A 22,652-nucleotide genomic window follows, 5' to 3' on the forward strand; every position below is an offset into this window, starting at 1 on the left:
CAGACTGGTAGACCTCTTATTTGAAAGTAATGCTTTAATCCTGTTGTCTCGTTAGATATGGGCAGCTTTATGTTCTCTATTTGAGGCATCACTCAAGGACTTCCAATAGTACAGGAGCAGAGGTAGTCCTCTATCACTTACCAAGGTAAGAGCAGAATGAAGAACGTTAGTGGCAATTAACATGTGTGTGAGAGACATCTGCTTTTCTAGTTTCAACAGGCTTATTGACCAGCTCTTCTCATCCCTGTTTCTGTAGAGAGGGCTCCTGTAAGAAGACGCACATTTTAAAGCTGAACAGAACTGGAAAGTTTGCACTGAATGTTGTGGATAACTTGGTGGTAGTACATCATCAGGATACTGAGGTGCAATTTATTTATATTATGTCGTGCCTTTTAAAAGTTATGGGCAGATTTTAATAATGATGCCTATTAGCTCTGGCAAATATTTTTGCATGTGCTTAGCTTTTCCAAAAGCCAGAGTGTGCAAACACAAAACCATAAGGGTATAAGAGATTCAAAATTATCCTTTCACCTTGTTGTGCTAACATTTAATCAGGGCTGTTGTTAATACCTGTTTTTCATACTTTTTTTTTTCTTCTTCTTGTTAGTTTCCTATGATACTTTGCTGCTGCACTGTATAGGCTTTTAAGGCATTATACAAGAGGCAGAGTTAAATTGGGTACTAAATTATGAATCCTGGGGACTTCTCATATTGCATACATTTGAATGATACCTGTGAACATAAATGATCTTATGTGTATGGTAGCATAGGTAAAACTTGCTTGTCTGTAGTCTCAGTAGCAAGGCTTGATCGGTGGTAAAGCTAAAGTGGTACTTTGCTCTTAACTTGTGGAAAGGCTTTAGCTGCTTGTGTTATCTTCTCTTGAGCAGCTTCAAGAACTGGAGCATGTTATCTCATTAGGATGATTAGTTGATCTTTCAGTTATAATTCATGTTAATTCTACACACTAGCATTTAACCCAGAGCACTTACTCTCCAGCATTTTGGTCAAGCTATAAACATGACTATATAAACACAGAAAACAAAACCAGACTGAATAGAGTAGATATCAATAATTGAAGTCATGTTTCATTAGCACTGAAAGCAAAGCTAATTTCCACTGTTGTCCATAGTGGGTAGAAGCATTAGTGACCTGAGTTGACAGAACTATGAGGATATCATAGGAAGATGCAGAATTTTCCTCACAGTTTCTAGCATCCATAATTAAGCAGTGAATTTGACATAAGACTCTTATAAGGGGGTGTATAAGACAGACTGAGAGGGACTTTTTACCAGGCGCTGTAGCAACAGTTAAAAGGGCAGTGGTTTTAAACTGAAAGAGAATCATAGAATCATAGAATTGTTGAGGTTGGAAGGGACCTTTAAGGTCATCGAGTCCAACCTTTAGCCTACCCTGACAAGAGCCACTTCTAAACCATGTCCCTAAGTGTCCCACCTACCCTTTTTTTAAACACCTCCAGGGATGGTGAATCCACCACCTCCCTGGGCAGCCTATTCCAATGTTTAATAACCCTTTCAGTGAAAAAATGTTTCCTAATATCTAATCTAAACCTCCCCTGACGTAACTTGAACCCGTTTCCCCTCGTCCTATCACTTGTCACCAGGGAGAAGAGGTCAGCCCCCATCTCTCTACAACCTCCTTTCAGGTAGTTGTAGAGGGTGATAAGGTCTCCCCTCAGCCTCCTCTTCTCCAAGCTAAACAACCCCAGCTCCCTCAGTCGTTCTTCATAAGGTTTGTCCTCCAGACCCCTCACCAGCTTTGTAGCCCTTCTCTGGACACGCTCCAACACCTCAATGTCCCTCTTGTAGCGAGGGGCCCAAAACTGAACGCAGTACTCGAGGTGGGGCCTCACCAGTGCCGAGTACAGGGGGATGATCACTTCCCTAGTCCGGCTCACCACACTATTCCTGATACAGGCTAGGATGCTGTTGGCCTTCTTGGCCACCTGGGCACACTGCTGGCTCATATTCAGCCGGCTATCAGCCAACACTCCCAAGTCCTTTTCTGTCGGGCTGCTTTCGCGCCACTCTGCCCCAATCCTGTAGCGCTGCATGGGGTTGTTGTGTCCCAAGTGCAGGACCCGGCACTTGGCCTTGTTGAACCTCATACCATTGGTCTCAGCCCATCGGTCCAGCCTGTCCAGATCCCTCTGCAGAGCCAACCTACCCTCAAGCAGATCAACACGCCCGCCCAGTTTAGTGTCATCTGCGAATTTACTGAGGGTGCATTCGACCTCTTCATCCAGATCATTGATAAAGATATTAAAGAGAACCGGCCCCAGCACCGAACCCTGGGGGACACCACTTGTGACTGGACACCAACTGGATTTAACTCCATTTACCACCACTCTCTGGGCACGGCCATCCAGCCAGTTTTTTACCCAGCGAAGAGTACACCTGTCCAGGCCATGAGCAGCCAGTTTCTCCAGGAGAATGCTGTGGGAAACAGTGTCAAAAGCTTTGCAAAAATCCAAGTAGATAACATCCACAGCTTTTCCCTCATCCACTAAGTGGGTCACCTTATCATAGAAGGATATTAGGTTTGATAGGCATGACCTGCCCTTCACAAACCCATGCTGACTGGGCCTGATCACCCTGTTCTCCTGCATGTGCCGTGTAATGGCACTGAGGAGGATCTGTTCCATGACCTTCCCAGGCACCGAGGTCAGACTGACTGGCCTGTAGTTCCCCGGATCCTCCTTCCGGCCCTTCTTGTGGATGGGTGTCACATTTGCTAACCTCCAGTCAGCTGGGACCTCCCCGGTTGTCCAGGACTGCTCATAAATGATACCAAGTGGCCTGGCGAGCACCTCCGCCAGCTCTTTCAATACCCTTGGGTGGATCCCATCCGGCCCCATAGATTTGTGCACCTCCAGGTGCTGAAGCAGGTCCCTCACCGTTTCCCTTTGGATTAGAGGGGCTTCATTCTGCTCCCCATCCCTGTCTTCTAGTTCAGGGGTCTGGGTGCTCAGGGAACAACTGGTCCTACTGCTGAAGACTGAGGCAAAGACTTCATTAAGTACCTCAGCCTTTTCCTCATCCTTGGTCACTATGTTGCCGGCCCTATCTACTAGAGGACAGAGATAATCCTTAGTCCTCTTCTTATTGCTAATATGTTTATAGAAACTTTTTTTGTTGTCCTTGACAACAGAAGCCAGGTTTAGCTCTAGCTGGGCTTTGGCCCTCCTGATTTTTTCCCTACATAGCTTCACTACCTCTTTGTAGTCGTCCTGAGTGGCCTGCCCTTCCTTCCAGAGGCCATAGATCCTCTTTTTTTCCCTAAGTTGCAACACTAGCTCCCTGTTTAGCCAGGCCGGCCTTTTTCCCCGATGGCTTGTCCTCTGGTGCATGGGGACAGCCTGCTCCTGCGCCTTTAAGACTTCCTTCTTGAAAATCATCCAGGCTTCCTGGGCTCCTTTGCCCTGGAGGACCGCCTCCCAGGGGACTTTGTCAACGAGGCTCCTGAAAAGCCCAAAGTCCGCCCTCCGGAAGTCCAAGGTAGCAGTTCTGCTGACCCCTCTCCTTGCTTCTCGCAGAATTGAAAACTCTATCATTTCATGGTCACTGTTCCCAAGACAGCCTCCAACCTTCACATCCCCCACAAGACCTTCCCTATTTACAAACAACAGATCCAGCAGGGCACCTTCCCTAGTTGGCTCTCTCACTAGCTGTGTCAGGAAGTTATCCCCAGCACATTCCAGGAACCTTCTAGACTGTTCCCTCCCTGCTGTATTGTATTCCCAGCAGATGTCCGGCAAATTGAAGTCCCCCACGAGGACAAGAGCTCGCGATCTTGAGACTTCTCCCAGCCGTTTATAGAATATTTCATCTGCCTCCTCATCCTGATTGGGCGGTCTGTAACAGACTCCTACTACGATATCTGCCTTGTTAGCCCTGCCCCTGATTCTTACCCATAAACACTCAGTCTCATTATCACCATCATTAAGTTCAAAGCATTCATAACGCTCCTTAACATACAGGGCCACACCCCCGCCTCTCCTTGCTTGCCTGTCCTTCCTGAAGAGCCTATAGGCATCCATGGCAGCACTATAGCTATGTGAGTCATGCCACCACGTTTCTGTGATGGTGACTACATCATAATTATCCTGCTGCACAATGGCTTCCAGCTCCTCCTGTTTGTTGCCCATGCTACGTGCATTAGTGTATAAGCACTTCAGCTGGGCTATAGGTCCTTTCTCCTTTTTACTGGCAGGAGCCGAAATTCTGCCACCCCCAGACTTATTCCTAAGGAGCCTGGTTATGCCCCCTATCTTTTCCAAGTCTAGGGCCAGCATGCCACTGGCATGGGTACATTTAGATTGCATATAAGAGAAATTTTTTTACAGTGAGGGTGGTGAGACCCTGGAACAGGTTGCCCAGAGAAGTTGTGGATGCCCCATCAGTGGATGTGTTCAAGGTCAGGTTGGACGGGGCTTTGAGCAGCCTGGTCTAGTGGGAGGTGTCCCTGCCCCCAGCACATCCCTTCCAACCCAAATCATTCTATGATTCTAACGGAGAACACAAGATGGAAATGTGAAAAGCAGCCTGAGTACATGTAAATGGGTGGTAAATTACATTTCATGAATACTAACGTCCTCTTCTCAATTGCAGACTTCTGTTATATTTGACATCAAGCTAAAAGCAGAATTTGACGGGTCTACTACCATCCATCAATTTGTACTTCCACCTCGATCAATACAACCCTACCAGATACCTGTAGCAGGTAAAACTACTCTATAATAAATGTCCTATCACTGTTACCAAGATTATCTAAACGTACAAGAGTGTTTCAGTTTTTAGGATGCTAGTTACTAACACTGTTGTTATACATACTTAGGAGAGGTGAGGGAGGAAAGAAGGTAAGAAGGAATTGAGCATAAAATTGTGTTCCAAACTTGTGCCTACTAGAGAAAAGTAAGAGTTATTGTTTAAGGTACATATTTCCCATAGTCCTTTGGTTTTACACTCTAAAGTTGTGGTTATCTTTATTTTTCTGGCTGCAGCTATAAAAGCTTATGTGTGTATGCAAAAGCACTTCATGTTTTTCTGGCTTAAGTGATGACTATTTAACTTTGTAAGTAAGATACATAAAGAGGTGAAAGACAATCCAAGCTTAGAATTAAGTTTCAGACCAGTTTAGAAGCAACGCTAAGATCAGTGTTAGGACTTCAACAAAAGTTGTCGTTTTGGATTATCTTTCTGTTCTCCTGTCCTAGAAGTGTAGCAGATGATTACCCTCAAGCTGGAAGTAGCTAGAAATAGCCTGAGCATATGGTGAAGCAGCATCGTTCTCTTTATAGAAGAGAAAGATGCTTCTATAGGAATGATTGCACCTTAAAACCTCTTTAACATCTGAATTTTGAGGTCACTAATAGCAAGTACAACTGATGAATCTGAAGGTGGAGGTTTGTATTAAACAAAGGTTAGGATCAGAAACCAGTCTTGCTTTTTAAGAAACGGAAGTGATCACACATAAATACAGCCAATGGAGTCTATGTATTTAGAATTGTAGTCTTAGAGATGGAATACTTCTGTGTGCATGATTGTTTTGGTTTTTCAGCCAAGTGAAATCATGCTTTGAAGAGTCTGTTTGCCTTCTCACAGTGTCAGATTTTCTTTGATCTGGCTACACAAAGGGTATATTTTTTTGCCTGTGTCATGTTACAATCCATACTTGCCTTTTCAGTGTAAGATTATAGTTTGTATCTTGTTGGTGTAGGAGAGCTGCCAGAGTACTACTATTTTTCACCTTATTTTAATTTTTCTGCAGGTCCAGCCTCTGTGACGAGTCAGTCTCCTGTTCCATGTAAACTCTGTATCCTTTAAATACTGTAAAAGTGCAAAGAGTATTACTAAAGCCTCATTCTATGTACAAAGCATGGAAGAAGCTTGCATTTGTTACATCGACCCATTAAGTCCAGCTTTAGCAGATTATACGTACTTACTTCAAGAGAAAATAGTATGCTTCGTAAGAGACTGTAATGCTTTCATAGTTGTAAATACAGAAATCTGTCAATCTCTAGAAATCACAATACCACATTTTGTGGTCATTTGAGATACATGGATGAAACTACTGAATAGTACACTATGAAATTGAAGATAAAATTCCAAGAATGTGGTTCAAGACCTTACAAGAAGGGATGACAGTAAATGAAAGTATGTTAATGGGATCTGCTTCAGTACAGTAGCATGAATTTAGTAGCAACAGTTTAGAATCAATGATAATATGGATGTTAGAACTTTAACATTTAGATTCTTCATCTTGGATTGTCTTTCAACCTGATATTATCATCAGTGCAAGTGAAGGTAAGTGCTGAGCTGTTTGACTCTACTATACGTGGGGTCAAAGGGGGCTAGTTTATACCTTCAGTGCACAAAGCAACTTAAAGTGACTAAGCAGATGTACGTACTAAGATGACTACTCTTGGTAGTGATAACTGAGGATGACCATATCTTTACTACAACGTTTCAGGGGTAATGCTGCTCTAAAATATGATGTAATCTATACTCAAACAATTGAGATGTGTTCTCATTTAAGGTGGAAAAGTGGGATGTCTAGGCTGTACTATATAAGGCAATTCACTTTTTATTTTACTCCTTCAAATCAAGGTTACCTCTGGAGTCTTCAAGTGAAACTTGAACCTGTAGTTAACCTCTTGCTAGATAAAGGAAAACTAATGGATTTCCTTCTCCAAAGGAAAGAATGCAAAATGGTTATTCTGTCTGTGTGCTCTCAAAGTAAGTTCATGTGCTTTGTCTGTATCTTGAAAGTACAATACTGCTTATTTATAAATGCTCACACAAGTCAACTGGACTGTTCTTAAACTTGAGACCACTTCTGAAGCTAGCTTAGTCCCGTGAAATGTCATTTGCCTAGACTACCCTCAGGAATGACTTAACAACATGAAAGAATCCAGCTTCCCCCCATGTAGTTAAAATACGTCTGACATAACTGAAAGTGCTTCTTTGAAGTTTAGAGTAGAGATAACCTTTAAAAAAAAGGCAACATTAAGCCCCTGGTTATTCCTCCTCACAGTTCTTTTTTCTTCTTATCTTTTCAGTGCTCAGTGAGCCAGAAAGGGGATCACTATCTGTGATTGCAACTGTTTTTGACAAACTGAATCATGAATATAAGAAGTACTTGGAAGCTGAGCAAAGCTATACTCTGGTAAACCACCTTAGCTACAGCAGCTTAAAAAGACAGGATGATGCTGTTTGCATTTCAGGTTGCATCATGATGGAGGCAGAATACTTGCTCTCTTCTGCCTAAGAAATTCAGGCCTAGCCCAAGGTCCTGGCTGTCTCAGGCTCACAGTAGAAGGTCTACTGGGCAAGCTGCTCTAGGACCCCCACTTAACACTGTTGTGGCAGATGCTGCATGGCTCATTCTCCAGCATGACAAGTAACATAACCCAGTGCTTGAAAGCAGAAAGAGGGCAGAAGCTCAAAAAGCAACTTGGAATCCATAACTATCAAGAGAGTTTCCAAGCCACTGATTTTATGGCACACATTACTACTGCACACTATATGCAGCCCTGATGCATCTGTTAAAATACCCAGTTCAAGCACTAACTCACATATTACAGCCAAATATGAAAAACCCTTCTAAAGCTGAGTGCCTGTATCATCATAGTAAGTTTGATTCATCTCCTGACTTTGAGGCATATAGTAGCATCTATATTTATTTAACTTTATATAAATATATAACTATAAAAGCAGTTTTAAATTTAATACTAAAGCTCACACTGAACAGAATACATCTAGTATAATATGACTACAAATGTTAATTTGCTCAGTAACAAAACACATTTATAATTATGTTCCCAGTGGAAAACAGTCTCTGTACAGATGAGACTGACTAGAACTGTACCACAACACTACAGTTCTCTTTTTAAAAGGCTTTCTTCTTGTAGGTGGTAGAAGCAGGCCTGAGTAGAAGTAATCCACTCCTGAAACGTCCGGTCCGCACTCAAGCAGTTATTGACCAGTCTGACATGTACACACATGTTTTATCTGTGTTTACAGAGAAGAAGGTAAGTTAATTCTAAGTGCTAGTTTGGCAGCAGTCTCAGAGCAGCAAACTTGACTGCTTGAAGGAGCCTGCCCATTCTTACAGGGTTGCCATTAACTTTTTTGTCGTCCAGGAAGCACCTCATAAGTTCACTATAGCGGTCTTGATGGAATACATTCGCTCTCTCAACCAGTTCCAGATTGCAGTTCAGGTGAAGTACTTGCATGCCAAGTATATTACCTCATTCCATGAAATTACATGGAGTTTCAGACCAGCCTTGGTCATGTGTCTAAGTCCTCTACAATACTGCCTTCTAGTTTGTAAAAACTGGTACTGAGACGTACCTTTGATGTTTTTCCTGCATTCACAGCACTACTTGTATGAGCTGGTCATCAAAACCCTTGTTCAACACAACTTGTTCTACATGCTCCATCAGTTTCTGCAGTACCATGTGCTCAGTGATTCAAAGCCTTTGGTATGTAAGACAAGTCGCTTCAATAAGCAAGCGATGGAGGTGGGAGGTCTTCAGAATTTTAAGGTTATTTCTACTTTTGCCCTAGGCTTGTCTGTTACTGTCCCTGGAAAGCATTTACCCTCCCGCACATCAGCTCTCTCTGGACATGTTAAAAGTAAGCATTTCAGACTATAGTAACTCCATGTCACACGAGTTAGACTTGTCAAACAGCTTACCTGACCAAGGTTGAAGTGACTAGCTAGCATCTCAGTCATTTGTTAGAAGCATAGTCTTACAGCTGTGATTGACTTCACAGAGACTTTCCACAGCAAATGATGAAATAGTGGAAGTTCTGTTGTCCAAACACCAAGTTTTGGCTGCCTTGAGATTCATCAGGGGTATTGGAGGACATGACAGCATTTCGGCCCGCAAATTCCTTGACGCAGCAAAACAAGCAGAAGATGATATGCTTTTCTATACTATATTCAGATTCTTTGAACAAAGAAATCAGCGGTTACGAGGAAACCCTAGTTTCACACCAGGTAAGCAATAAGGAGTTAGACCAAGATACCCAGCTGTGCAAACAGAACTAAGACTTGTTTTGCTTCCACTCCAGCTAAGTCTATATTACAAGATAAAACTCTCAGTTCATTCTAGCCTGTATTTTAGACTTACCTTTAGTCATAGTTCCAAAGTTAACTTGCCTTGCTCCTTTGTATACTGCACCCACGAGTAAACAGACTGAACCAAACAGGAACTTGCCCATTAAGGTAACCTGTTTGGCTTGCAGTTGCTTGCACTGCTTATTTTAGTAAAGCCATTGTCTCCAATTAGTGCTTTCTCCTGAAGCCAGGAACTGGGTCAAGAAACCTTTGAGTTCAGTTGCCTGTTTCCACAGATTTTAAAGATTCAAGGCCTGTTCTATACTACACTTACTCTCACTTTAAAAACCATGCTGAACTGCTTGCTCTAGCAACATGTTCTTATCACCAAATAGTCTACAGGCAGAGACTATCACTCCAAGATCTTACATCTTGACAGTGAAGAACTCTCATGGATACAAATCTGCTGGTTAGATAGAGGAACTAGATCAGACGTCTGCTTCACCACAAGAATACTTGTCACAGGACTGACGATACCTCACTATCCCATTGCTTTAAAATCATTAAACTCTTTTACTCAAAGGCATTAAAGATAAGAATTAGTATTTAATTGGGGTTAAGTGAAACTACACAACCTTGCTTCTCAGTTTCCAAGTTTTAAAGTTAACACGAACTTTTATTTTGCCCCCCCTTAGGTGAGCACTGTGAAGAACACGTCACCTTCTTCAAACAAGTTTTTGGAGAACAAGCTCTCATGAAGCCCACAACATTCTGAAAGACACTTCCACTGAAATGTATAAACTTAATTTATTGCATTTAAGTAGATTTTTGAACTACAAAATGGCTATTTTATAATAAAGTATATACAAGACATTTTGGCAAATAGTACTAAAAATATTACAACTTGTGATGGCTTCCCCCTAAAAATAGAGACAAAAGTTGCATTGACCTGCATTTAAAATAAGTGTCAGTGGTTTAGCAGTCCATTCTCATACCCATGTCACCTCAGTTTCATTGACAAAAAAAAAAACAACACTATTCAACTCATGATACAGCTGGTTTAGGTTTCTAGAAGAAAAAGATGCAACCTCTTGAAAACAGAAGTGTTCCAGTAATCTTGTTAACACACCTAGTTTTAGTAATACTGTTACATGAGCCACACAGAGCATTTCCTGAGTTTAAAGCTACGTCCAAAGCTGCAGCTGATATCTTCTAGTTGAACCTGTGCAGGAGTCAAGTCAGTGGTGGTTACAGTGTGATAGTCATAGAATGTTGCTGCGCTTCAGTTCTTAAGAAGAGCTGGGCCTAAGCCACAGTTCATGGAGTCCACTGAACACTGTTAAAAACTAGAAGTAGAGGAGTCTCTCCCGTTCTGTACCTCTGGTCCTCTCTTGTGCAGCACGAGTTTTAGCTTTATTTACCGATGGCCCTGCATGAGAGAAAAAACACAGTTATTCAGAAGTCTCAACATTACAGCAGATCATTCAGTCATAGAGAAGCACGATCTTAGTTGTCTAGGTCCAGCTTAACATTGACGAGACTTCAGAAACATGCTTCTGGCTCAGCTGTTAATAGCTGAATTCAGCAGTAGGTGAATCACCATCAGTCTTAACCCTTGTAAGTAAAAAGCAGACTTTAACTGAGCCTAAGAACTACACCACAGGCATCAATTTCCAGATTCGAGAGGACAGCGTTTGGATCATCCTTACTGCAAAAAAATGCAGGAACACCGTCCCACAACAGATTTAATGCTTTCACCCACCATCCTCTCCCCAAGTTTAGAGACATTAATCATGCTGAGCCACACAGGCCTAGGCAGCCCCCTCCATGAAGAGCAGCACAGTGCAACCACACAGGGCAGGCCACAGTTGCTTCAGCTCAGCATGCCCGCAACGGTGAGCTTGCACTGCCACCAGTCAGTCCTTGCTTTCCAACAGACCAGCTAATTGAATGACAGAGGCACACTCAGGTACTGTTTTTTATCCTTGCAACCCTTCCTATTTAATGGAGAGAGAGTGTCCACAGACAGCTAACTATTTTTGTTTGAAGTGCATTTTAGAGCAGACCATCACATCTTACCTATGTAACTAAGCAGTACCGGAAGAAATATTAGTCCATGTGTTGCTCCCAGCAGAACCATAGCTAGATACATCCTGAAGTAGAATATCTTGAAGATTTGAGATTTGGAAAAAGCCAGTACTACAATTCCTCCAAATTTGGTCAGTGTGATACCACTGAAAACCTGTCAATAAAAAAGTGGGTTTAAGTGACAAGTAGGGCTTTATGTAACTCATTTGCTTCAAGTATTTAACATTTGCTAAAATTCTTATGTAATTTGAGGCTCTTATAAAAAGGTATACTGCATATCTTAGGTTAGTCCTTAGAACCAAAATCCAAGACCTACTCAGGAGAAGAGTTCCAACTTCTTGGTCACACTAGAACCTGACACCACAGGCCACGCTCACCATGATTAAAAATCCACTCTTATCTCACAGCCACCTAGTTTTATTTTTACTTCAGGCAGACACAGATGAAAGCTGTTACTGAAGTAGCTCACATTCCAGTGAAGTTCCTTACCTGGGTCCAGGACATGTATCACCAGAACTGTGTATTCCAACCCCACCCAGCTTGCTTATCTTAGTCTAAATGACACTACAGTACTGCCTAAATGCTGAGCCCTACTTGTATTCCCAAAGTTTCAATTGCATCCCATATTCAGAACAACCTTTCCTACACACCTCTGAGTATTTGGAAAAAAGAAGCACTTAAACTTTAATGGGACAATTCAAGGTTAATCCAAAGTACTAGTTCAGCAGAGGCTCTTAGCTCTGTTCTCTACTATTAGGTAGTAGGAACATCAGACTAAAAACTGATCACCCCTATTACTATAGAAGCCTAGGTTGACCTCTAAGAGTTTTAATCAAGTATTCAAAAAAAAAAAATGGCAAGGCCGTCCTTATGGCTCAAGGAAATTGGCATAGTCTGTGAAGTTGTAAGTTGGCTACTCATTCCACCCCCCCGTACAGACAGGACTTACTGAACTGCCCATGTGAGACAGAGCTTCTTCTGCACGCTCTACTCTGCTGCCCTTAGTACTAATAGTGAACGCTCTTGTCACATGACTGCAGAATTCCACAGCAATACCACAACTCTAGAGAGAGAAAAAGAAACACACAGGAAAATACCATTACCATCAAAGCAAAATACTGCTTTGATGGTAAAGTGTCTAGTCAGAGCTCTAGACAGGCTAGAAGTTCTAGCATTGTGTTTGGTTCCCAGGGCTAAAGCATCCCTGGAAATTAGAAGCTCAGCATGACTTGGTTACTAGAGACTGTTGCAGGCACTGTGCGGCATTTTAACACCAGACATGACTAATGGACAATTAATCTGATTAAATAGGAATCAGAATATTAGATTGTTTTGGATGACAAAAGTTTCTTCATGTTGAAGAAAGCTGGCTTCAGTACAATGCATGTAGTGAACACTGAACACTAAAATCAGTTCAAGGATATTAGCTGCAATAACATTGCTTTAGAGTAACACTGAATATATGTGCTTACCTGATACCATAAAGATTCAGTTGGGGTTAACGCTTCAGTTTAATCTTAAAACCAAGCTGTTTAAATAGTCATTTATAACACTGACTGAACAGTTGGCAAATCTTATAACTAGGCACATGTTCATGCAAGTCTACCTGCTAGATAAGCCTAACTGGGGCAGCCACTTATTCTCTCACAACTTTCTCAGATCTGCAATAAATCTCTAGAGAACAAGGTAAGGCAGAGCTCTAGCGCTCAGCTATTAGTTACTAAGTTCTGGAGTGTTTCACCAAGGCACTCTCTGCTCAAGCGGTTTCATCCATTTATGCAGGAACAACACTGGTGCCAGCACATCACAGATCTACTTTGCAGAACATAAGTACAGCAGAAGCCTTAGCACTAACCTATGTGTCCTTACCTTGGGCCTGAACATCCTCCGTTGATGTGCAACAGCACCTGGCCTATACCGTAGCAATACAACTGTTGCTGCAGAAGAGTGTACCAGCACCAGATGCAATACAGCAATTGAACTGTAAGCTGTATCTTATCAGTTCTAGCACTACTTGTCAGACCTATTTTCTACACACCATCTAGACATATTAAGATAGTTCCACTACTGTTCAAATGCCTGTCAAAGTTTAGTAGAAAATACTATTTGGCATCATGAATATACACGTAAGACATGCAGAACTGTTCAAGACTTGGAAACAGCAGCAGAGGGATAGCTTGTTAACTTACCATGACAAGATTTACTAATGAAACCGCATTCAAGCTGATGCCCCAGAGCCACATCACTCCGAACATGTTGATGATTATCATAGCAATAGTTATTGAAACTACAACAGCAGCCCATACTTCAAACCCAAGCAGCACAGTTGTCACCAAAAATATTGATCCCAAGGAGATACAGAGGTTAAAGATAGCATCGTGCACAATTGTCAAGTATTGTTCGTAGAAGACATAAAACACACTGCAGAAAGAAGAGAAGTTGCAGTTACCCATCTTCCTTGTTATATACTAATATTAGATTAGCTTCTGTGCTAAGGATAAAGTAGTTCCCTCCTAATAGAAGTCAGCAACAGGACCTGGATTCCCACCATCAGTGGAATGACTCCTATGGAGCACTGGCTGTTGTATGACAATTCTCCACTAACGCTTCAAATAAAGGTTGTATCTGGAGGTCAGGGCAATTCCCACACTTCAATATAAGCAGCTGCAGTAATTGCCAGAAGGCTGTGGTATCTGCAGGAACTATCACAGAGGGTCTGAACTGATTCATCATGCAGTGAGACCATAAGGATGGCCAGGATTCTTTGCAGCAGAGATTAGTATTTCTGCTGTACAGATACCAATTCCAACTCAACTTCATTGCGGTACTCTTATACAGAGTCTTTAGTTAATCATACAAGGATTAGACATGTAGTACTTGACATCACTGCTGCCTTTGCTTTAAGTTTAAATAACTTAAGTTTGAAGTCAATACCTTCACATTACAGCTTGCAATGACCCAAGTTGACATATCTGCTTCAGTTAGAACTATTAAACCCTGCTATGAAAGCCAGGAAGTGCCCAAGCTGAAGCCAGAGCTACCTTTGTAGTGAAGGACAGATTTCTTGAGTTAAGTTGTGGTTTTGTAGTTTTACTAGACATTCCAGAGTCCCTATATTACCTCCTGTTAGACAAAACTCAAGTCTCTAACATCTTATTAACCAGCACCTTTTCTCAGTTCCTCAAGTTGAATATTTGTCACTAAGGCAAGAAAGATCTAAGCATACCTGTAAGGAAACACCCGGTAGTTCTTCTCTTTGATGCCCATGGTTTCAGTAATGTTATCTGCTATAATCCGAGCTTTCTTCATAGCATCAATAAAATCAGATGATGTTTTCAGTACAGTATGGTAAGTCATAAAATAGGTAGCTCCAACATCAGATTTGTTGTTTATAAAGTTGACAGCAGAGTTATATGCAGCATGTCCTCTATATAAACATAGTAATGTTTTAGATGTCAGTGTGCACCACTCAAAATTATTAGCTTTTATAACTTATAATCCTGTTTCTAACAGTTTCCCAAAACTGACAAAAGCTTCAGAGCACAATACATTTCAAGATTACACTGGATATACTAGAACAGACTGACTATAGAAATTGTTCCTCTTTGTACAGAGGAAAGTTGCCGTTCCACTTAGTTGACGATGCATTTTTTTCCAGTTTTGTTTCAGAAAATACTATAGAACAGGTGAGATGTCAATGTTTGTATGCCTTTTAGAAGGACATTAGATATCGGACCTTGTAGACATAAGTAACACTTCCACAGCAAGTATCTTTTACACACTGGTCTAAAAGCAAGATATACAGAATATAGCTCTTACCCTTTGCCACATTTAGGATTAGGGTTATCCGATAGGAACATCGGCAAAAATGTCATGAAGTCTTTGCCCTGTGGCCTCTGCTTGCCTTCTTGAGTCAGTGGTCGACAACGAGTGCAGGATGGATCAGTGACTGAAGAAATACAGGAAGAAGGTCAGCTACAAGTTCAAGTATTCTTTGTTGTAACACTAATAACTTCTGACTTGCAATACAATTCCATAAGCTATCTACATTAGGCCCAATAAGAATTATATTAAACTGAAGGATCCAAACAAAAATAGAGCACTAAAGTTTGTGCACACTAGTGAAACTAGCAGAAGGATCAAAAATTTTATAGCAAGTTTTTTTTTTTTTTAATATTCTAGCATTGGCTGTCTAGGTAGGCTGTCTTCAGCCTCCAGCATTCCAGCAGAATACTGAAGTTCTCTCAGGCAGCAGTTCAAACAAATTAAGAGGGCAACTCAAGAGGTGCCTGCTCACAGTAAGAGCTATTCGCCTGACTCATACCATGATAAAATGTTTTGGCTGTGAAACTTATAAACCAAGCTAATCCCCTAGCAACAAGATGGATGCTAATACCTGAAGCATTGCAAAACTGTCCAGTGGTATTGTAGACTCTGCAACAGGATGACTGTGGCTTCACCCAGTCAAAGTAGTCATCAATCCAGGATGATGGGGCATAGCCTATCCTTGTGCTAATAAAACAATGTAACATATCCATCATCAGTAACGTGTCATTCCACAGCACATCCCTTGGTCTCTCCAGTGCTGACTTACACCATGTCAACTCATTCTGGTCCAAGCTACTGAGCTCTTCATATAGTCCTACCTGTGCCCCAGTACCCCATCGAGGAGCCAGTCTTGCTTGTAACACCGCAGCTAGCAAACAGCAAGCAGGAGCTTCTTCCCTGCATTCAAGTTCCACTGCCAAGCTCATCTTTCCATTCCCCTGTCCACTCCATGCCCCATCTTATTCCAGATATTGTTTCCTCAGTTTTCAAGCAAGGCTCCTCCTTCAGTTAGGCTGAAGTAAAACCACTCAACTACAGTGGAAAGCATCAGGAAGAGACTTTCTTCAGATGTTTACTACTGAACTCCAGTTATAATTCTTGCTTAGGCTTGCTAGGCTACACAAGTTTAGAAGCTGAGCAAGCAAGTCTTTTCTAGGAGAGCTTAACCATACTGAGAGATTTTCGTGAGTTTTTCTTCCCAGATGCCTTGAAGGATCAAGCCCCTTTTCCAAACCCAAGAAAAATCAATATATCCCACCAGTCCAGACAGGTTTTATCCTCATTCTAGGAGATTCCCACAGCTTTTTCCCTTCCCCTCCCACCCCCAACACAATATAAAGCCAGTACTAGAGTGTCAGTTGTACCATCAACAGCTAAGCCTGAACTAAATTAAAAGGACATACCCATCAGCTACATCTCTTCCATGTGACCATGTGATTATGCAGAGAAAAGCATGAAAGACTTACTAGCTACCAATTTCTGCAGCATTGAAGACTTGCTGGACAAGTGAATCATTATTACATCCCATTCCACCACACACCATGTTCTGCCCTTCCAAAGAGGTGTAGTTGTGCCCTTCCTCTAGGACAAAGTAGACAGGAGGACCTACATGCAGGTACTTGCTGAGCTGGATGAAGTAATCCATTACATAGGAGTCCTTAAAGGCAAAGTTTTGAGTTACTATTACATAACATTGAGGTAGCACAACAAGGTATCGAGGTTTCAATTCAGCCACAAATTGCTGAAGAGCGACACACTCTTAAGACTTACATCTGGCATTGAGAGAGACTGATCCAGTCCGATCTCTACATTGTGCATAACTGCTGTACTGAATGACAAGAGACCCACAAACACTGCTATCTGAAAAAAAAAAATCAAAAACAACCACCAAAGTCATGGAAGTGAGGACTGGGCAGAAACAACAAACAATAGAAGTAACTTACTAAGTTAATAGGAACCACGCAAAGAGGCTCTAGTTTAAATATGCTACCCAGGCTTAGTACAAACCTAAGGCCTACTTACACAAAGCTCCCTTTGGAGTCATAAGGGAAAATTTATACTTAGAAGGCAGCAGTGAAAGATATGCCAAACACCTTGGGTAAATACACACAGTAGCCTCAAACCAAATCACAGATTCAGCAACAACAGTCTAGATTAATGCAGCATGGGAGCCAACGTGTGATGATTTCTGACATACACCTAAAGTGATTTGATTGTCAGTAATGCAACTCTTAAATCTGGGCTTTGGACAATCCAAGGTCAAGCCTCTATTTACTAGAAATACTCTTGCAGTTACAAAAGTATTCCAACACTAATGCTGAAAGCAAAAATACCAGAAGCTTAATTTGTTTCACTGTGGTGAAGATTTTTCTTCAGTATTTAGACCTTCAGGCTCACTATACTTTTGCTCAAGTTTAGATGACTGCTTACTTTAAACAGAGTATACATACTACTATTGGTCTCATCCAGTCCTTAAGCAGATACGGAGAATACAGATTTTTGAAGAACAGAAATAAGATACTCTCCGAACGCTGTACTCCACTCGTTTCTTCATTGCTTTTGATGCAACACAGAATATCCAGTCTATTCCTCTGAAAATGGATTAAATGCAGATTTAGTATGGTTCTGCAGAAGATGCCATCCCTATTACACTGCAGTTACACATGCATTTACACTCACCTCTTGACGCTTAATATCCAAGCCCAGGAGACTTACAAAGCAAGTGACTTGAAGAATAAAGTCTATGAGCACAGCCATTCCAGCAAAAAGGGAGAATGTGCGAACCGCTGGCATCGTAGACAGTGTCCCTGAAGGAAGTGACCCAGTTTGTTAAGCAAGCTCCCTTCTCTTCGAAACGCACGAGCATTTTCTAGACAGATACCCAATTTAAGTGCTAGCCTTGTAGCATGACAAAGAGTATCTCTCTTCAGAGTAAAGAAAACAGCTGATATAAGCCTGGCTATGACTGATGTCTTTGACCTGTTTGACAGCATTAAGGCTGTGCAAAGCCACAAGATTCAAGACATTTCTTAATTCCAAAGTTACCAGTCTTGTGCAGGCTGCGTAAGAGGGTAGTTAAGGAGTGCTGTCAAGCAAGACCGTTCTTCAATATTAAGCCACTCAATGCCAGTTGAGCCAACGGCAAATTACACTCTGAGCAAATAAGTTCATTATGAAAGAAGGCCAATTTATACTTTAAGGGTAACAACATAAGATATGCCTCCAACACATACTTGTTCTTCACACATAAGAGTGAACCTCAAACAATCTGTCATAGGGGCATTTTTCCAAGTAGCAGGAAGATGACTGAATGCAATACAGGAGTTAGTATACCTGACACTGGATACTTACTAAGGTCAAATTTAGTCTTGTTAGTCACGACAAATCAGTAAAAAAGCCCAGCCTTTCAAGCTGAAGAGTTACATCTTTTTAAGCATGCCAGTTTATATTTTAGTTTTGCATTTATTCTTGCAACATGCAGATATGATAAGGCCCTTATCTTCAAATATTAAAAAGTCTTACCAAGAAAAAATGCCACAGTCTCCGAAAGAGATGAGAGAAACATACTGGGTGCCACATCTCCCAAGACTCTGCCAATCTGTTTATCCAGAGTTTCACCCTGGAGGCGCTCATCTCTCTGTTTTAAGGTAATAATTTATTATAATTAGGAATCATGCACTTTAAAAAGTGCTTTCACGTATGGCTTAAAGAAACCACTGAATTTTAAGAATTTAAACCTATCTTTTAGCGTTTCACTGCCTTAACATGAGTTAGATAAAAAAAGCAGAGATTCTCTAATACAAGAGCAACATAAGCATCCCCTGTTGCCTTGCTTAAAACGTAACTTAAAATACAGTAATAAGTTCAGTGCTTCAGACAAAACCACACACTTGCCAGAGGCAGTGCCAGTTTCAGTGGGTTATTGAACCTGTCAAATTAAAGAGACGATTACCAACTAAAACTTAATGTCAGAAGTCCATGGTCTGAAGCATGTAGTTTATGCCATGATTACTGCTCACAATACACTAAGATTACAAGTGATCAAAATACTGAAGTTCTACAACTACCAGAGAAGGATGTTCAAAGTATTATTCACTAGTATGCGGACTAGAAACTATGTTAAATGAGCCTGATATCAGCCAGCAGTAAGAAAAAGCAGCTGTTTTTATTTTTTTTTGTGGGGGATCAATGTACATATGATCTTGTCTGTCTTCAAGGTCACTACATATCTTGTGAGAGAGTCCAGAGCTGCTCAGACTGGGCTGAGTACTGGAATGCAGAAAACCTTCTGCTTCAAGTTAACAGCCTTCAAAGATAACAGGCACATTTAGGAGAGTCTGTATGAAAGAATACATACCTGAAGTGTCTGGACTATAATGAAAATGTTGTCCACCCCAATAGCCAGCACCAAGAAGGGAATTACTTCTATCACAATTAGTGTCAGTGGGATTCCAAAGTAGCTGAAAATGCCTATAGAACATGCTACCGAGCTCAGTACAATCAGGATTCCTGCAATGCCCAGGGAGATCTTTGAATCCACCTAAAAAAAGTTGTAATGACTGTCAACCAAACCAGCATCACCACCCAGGACAGCTTATAGCAAAGGTAAAAAAAACACCCTTACATTTAGCAAAGCTAGTAGAAAGCTTACTTTTCCAGTTCTTTTGAAGATCCAGATATTGAAAAAAAAAAACAACTTAAGTCTACAAGTCTTAAAGCTTAAGTTAACAGCACGTTAAGTGAAAATAGACTTAGTTGACGCTACGAAGCACACAAATTCTCAAGTACAACAAGAAGGACAATGCTTGTCCTAGCTCCTGCTAGGATGAGGGCTCAATGCTTTAAGACAAGATTGAATGTAAGCAGTCTGCAAAAAATACTTCAGTCACTTAAAGCTAAGAAAAACTACTCAGCAACCTGTAGCAATGAGAACTATACACATACCAGCAGTCTTCTACAGCTCTGGATATGTCCCAAAGCCATGGAGATGTATACAAACATTACAATATAGCTTATCAACACAGTGCCAATATCACTGTCGCTTTCACGATTGATTTCGTCTTCAATACTCCGTTCCGCAGAAAATGATATAGTTAAGTTTGAATTGTTGTAGTTCTTCAAAAAGTTAATAAACCTAAAAGAAAAAAAAATCCCATCACACTTTAAAGGATAAAACATCTTGTATTAGCAATACTTGGAAGTCAACTGAAGGTAAATTTAAATCATCTGTGTGGTACAAGAGTGCAATGTGGCCAAGCAGTAGTTTGAGGGACATTCCTCATTTTTAAAAGCAGGACGCTGACTACGCATCCCTAGAACTCTACTCCAAGCACTAGAAATACACTGTGCTGAAATACCTTCCATGTTCTCTCCAGAGTTTGAGGACAGCAAGATATCTTGCATAAGCATAAACTATTTCAAAGCCCAAGTGCAGTTTTCCCTCAAAGTTAAGCCTCAAAGTACACACATGAAATACGACTGCAGCTTGCTTACAGTGCTTGAACAATTTATTAGCCCTTATTTCAGTTCCCCTAACTGAAGGGAGGTACTTGTGACACAAGTAGACACTAGTTATACTTGTACTTAGTTTCAGACTTTCTAGTAGTTTTTATCTGAACTGTTAGCCAGAGCAGTTGGCCTGTGTAAGCCAACGTCAGCTCTTCAATATGGTGAAGGGACTGAAAGCTTTAGATCCTCATCTTGAAGGCTTTTGTAAAAATTACAGTTTAAGAATTACATGTAAGTGCTAGACCTTTCCACTGGTGGTAATGGTCCAGTGGATTGGACAGTCTACTTGTGTAATTCTAGCCAAAGTGAAATATATAAAATCCTTTCCAACGTTACTTATCAGCAAGTGCTACTGGACTAGATGGCCACGAAGACGACTAGGACCTATCTCCTCAAAGCAAATGAAGTATGTCAGACAAAGTGAAAGTCTTATGACCAGCATAGTCTACCATTAACAAGTTTTGCTGCTTCTCAAAACATCCCTGCAGTTACACTGAGAAACTGTCAGTGCAGCACAGGCGTTTTTCATGTATCTACATTCAAAGGTTGCTCTAAGTAACATATGCATTTCAAAACACGGGAATCCTACTTACTCTTTTTCCCATGCCAAGGCTTTCATTAGCTTTCTTGAGTCATTGTAGTAGTTGTTGACAGGAAAAGTAATAACAAGAGCTGTAGCATTATTATAGTTATCATCTATAGAGTAGGAAAAAAATTATTAACATTCCAGTATAGACAGGTACAATTAAGTTTAAAATTAGCATTGTCCAAAGCAAACCCATCCCCACAACTCCATAAAATGCATTCTGTTTAAGAACACTGAGTCCTCAAAAAAACCTACTGAAATAGTAGACACTACTGAAATAAGAATGGAAGTTGATAAGCATTCCAGATTGCATTCAAAAGTAAACATTCATTATTTAACACGTTTGTGGCACCCCAACATTAAACTGTTGCACAGTTAGACAACAAGCTATTATATAACCAGTGCTTATGACTTTCCATTTAGTGAGATAACAGGATGTGGTTTCTTAAACACGGTGCTTTTTGCATACTTCGGTTTTACTCAAAGCGAGTATAAAAATCTACAGTTTAATCAAGTGCTTGCATTCAAAGCCAGTACTAAAATCTACAGTTTAATCAAGTGCTTGCCTTCAAAGCCTGTTTTAGTACATTTATGTTTGTTGTATCTATCAAATTATGTTTAATGTGATAAATTGCTTCAACAAAATTCTGTCATCAGAATTATGAAATGGTTTCCCTTGTCAACATTTTAATCTACTCTTAACTGCTTTGTCAGATCAGTAACAAAACTTAATTCTAACTCAAAAGCAAAACATATACATATCCCAACATGTCAACTTGAGATACTTCATATCTTTGCCTAGTGTCCAAAAGCTAAAGATCCTTTAGCAGGCCTTAAGTAGACTGAACACGTGCATACTTGTCAGTAAGACGAGTATGTTCCAGTAACAGACTACTCTGGAAGCATCAAATACAAGCAGTCTACCTCCAATCTCAGCACTGATCCACTGAAGTCTTTAAAATACCCTTACTTACTAAAAAAGTTTAACAAAACTCCAGTTTCTCTGAAATGCATTTAAATATGTGTTGAATGAGAATGCACCTTTGGTGCCTAAGACAGTACACAAGTACATACTTTCAAGACTCAAACCGCAACACTGTTTTGCCACCTACCATCATATCCTCCCAACACCAGCCATGGAAATACAGGTCCACCAAATGTTCCTAAGCAGGGATCATGAAGCAAGCTTGTGTCATTCAGTGATGCTGGAGCCCTGAAGAGATCACCAGCAATTATTGTTAGCTTCTGCTTGACAACTAAGGGACAGCACCACCGGACAGAAAAGTAAAGCTGTTATGTTATAACTGACTATCAAGAGAGAAATGAGATAAGACTGCCAGCCAGACATTGCCCTTGTGCTATGTTTGCTTTGAATTTAAATACAGTTTTAAAGGTGTCTTCCTTATAGCTTCCAAGACAAGGAGTGGCTTCTACCCAACTGAACTATAAACTGAAGTGAAAGCTTAGAAACTGTCTTCTGTTTCAGAATTCTCAGAAGCATCTGAAACATGGTTAAGGTAAACAGAACCAGTGTCTGCACCAAACCATGCTTAAC

General features: G+C 40.9%; 2 protein-coding genes across 2 annotated transcripts in view; one reads left to right on the forward strand and one right to left on the reverse strand.

Moving 5' to 3' along the window:
- The window catches only part of RMC1 (regulator of MON1-CCZ1), a 22,679-nt gene extending 12,721 nt beyond the window's left edge, over nt 1-9,958 (forward strand). The window contains exons 8-20 of the mRNA XM_063326711.1: nt 56-145; nt 257-362; nt 4,632-4,743; nt 5,791-5,835; nt 6,273-6,326; nt 6,630-6,758; nt 7,082-7,188; nt 7,934-8,053; nt 8,165-8,242; nt 8,402-8,506; nt 8,592-8,660; nt 8,802-9,027; nt 9,783-9,958. Coding sequence (XP_063182781.1) covers nt 56-145; nt 257-362; nt 4,632-4,743; nt 5,791-5,835; nt 6,273-6,326; nt 6,630-6,758; nt 7,082-7,188; nt 7,934-8,053; nt 8,165-8,242; nt 8,402-8,506; nt 8,592-8,660; nt 8,802-9,027; nt 9,783-9,862 — 1,321 coding nt within the window. The 3' untranslated portion in view covers nt 9,863-9,958. The remainder of the gene's footprint in view (nt 1-55; nt 146-256; nt 363-4,631; nt 4,744-5,790; nt 5,836-6,272; nt 6,327-6,629; nt 6,759-7,081; nt 7,189-7,933; nt 8,054-8,164; nt 8,243-8,401; nt 8,507-8,591; nt 8,661-8,801; nt 9,028-9,782) is intronic.
- NPC1 (NPC intracellular cholesterol transporter 1) overlaps nt 9,876-22,652 on the reverse strand; it is a 27,996-nt gene continuing 15,219 nt past the window's right edge. The window contains exons 10-25 of the mRNA XM_063326710.1: nt 22,210-22,310; nt 21,105-21,207; nt 19,948-20,137; nt 19,361-19,543; nt 18,526-18,640; nt 17,683-17,810; nt 17,454-17,594; nt 16,774-16,863; nt 16,470-16,660; nt 15,572-15,687; nt 14,995-15,124; nt 14,402-14,602; nt 13,365-13,596; nt 12,125-12,238; nt 11,167-11,329; nt 9,876-10,516 (exon numbers count right to left, since the gene is read on the reverse strand). Of these exons, the coding sequence (XP_063182780.1) occupies nt 10,434-10,516; nt 11,167-11,329; nt 12,125-12,238; nt 13,365-13,596; nt 14,402-14,602; nt 14,995-15,124; nt 15,572-15,687; nt 16,470-16,660; nt 16,774-16,863; nt 17,454-17,594; nt 17,683-17,810; nt 18,526-18,640; nt 19,361-19,543; nt 19,948-20,137; nt 21,105-21,207; nt 22,210-22,310 (2,281 nt within the window). The 3' untranslated portion in view covers nt 9,876-10,433. The remainder of the gene's footprint in view (nt 10,517-11,166; nt 11,330-12,124; nt 12,239-13,364; nt 13,597-14,401; nt 14,603-14,994; nt 15,125-15,571; nt 15,688-16,469; nt 16,661-16,773; nt 16,864-17,453; nt 17,595-17,682; nt 17,811-18,525; nt 18,641-19,360; nt 19,544-19,947; nt 20,138-21,104; nt 21,208-22,209; nt 22,311-22,652) is intronic.

Source organism: Chroicocephalus ridibundus, chromosome 2, assembly GCF_963924245.1.
Source record: "Chroicocephalus ridibundus chromosome 2, bChrRid1.1, whole genome shotgun sequence".
Taxonomy (NCBI): domain Eukaryota; kingdom Metazoa; phylum Chordata; class Aves; order Charadriiformes; family Laridae; genus Chroicocephalus; species Chroicocephalus ridibundus.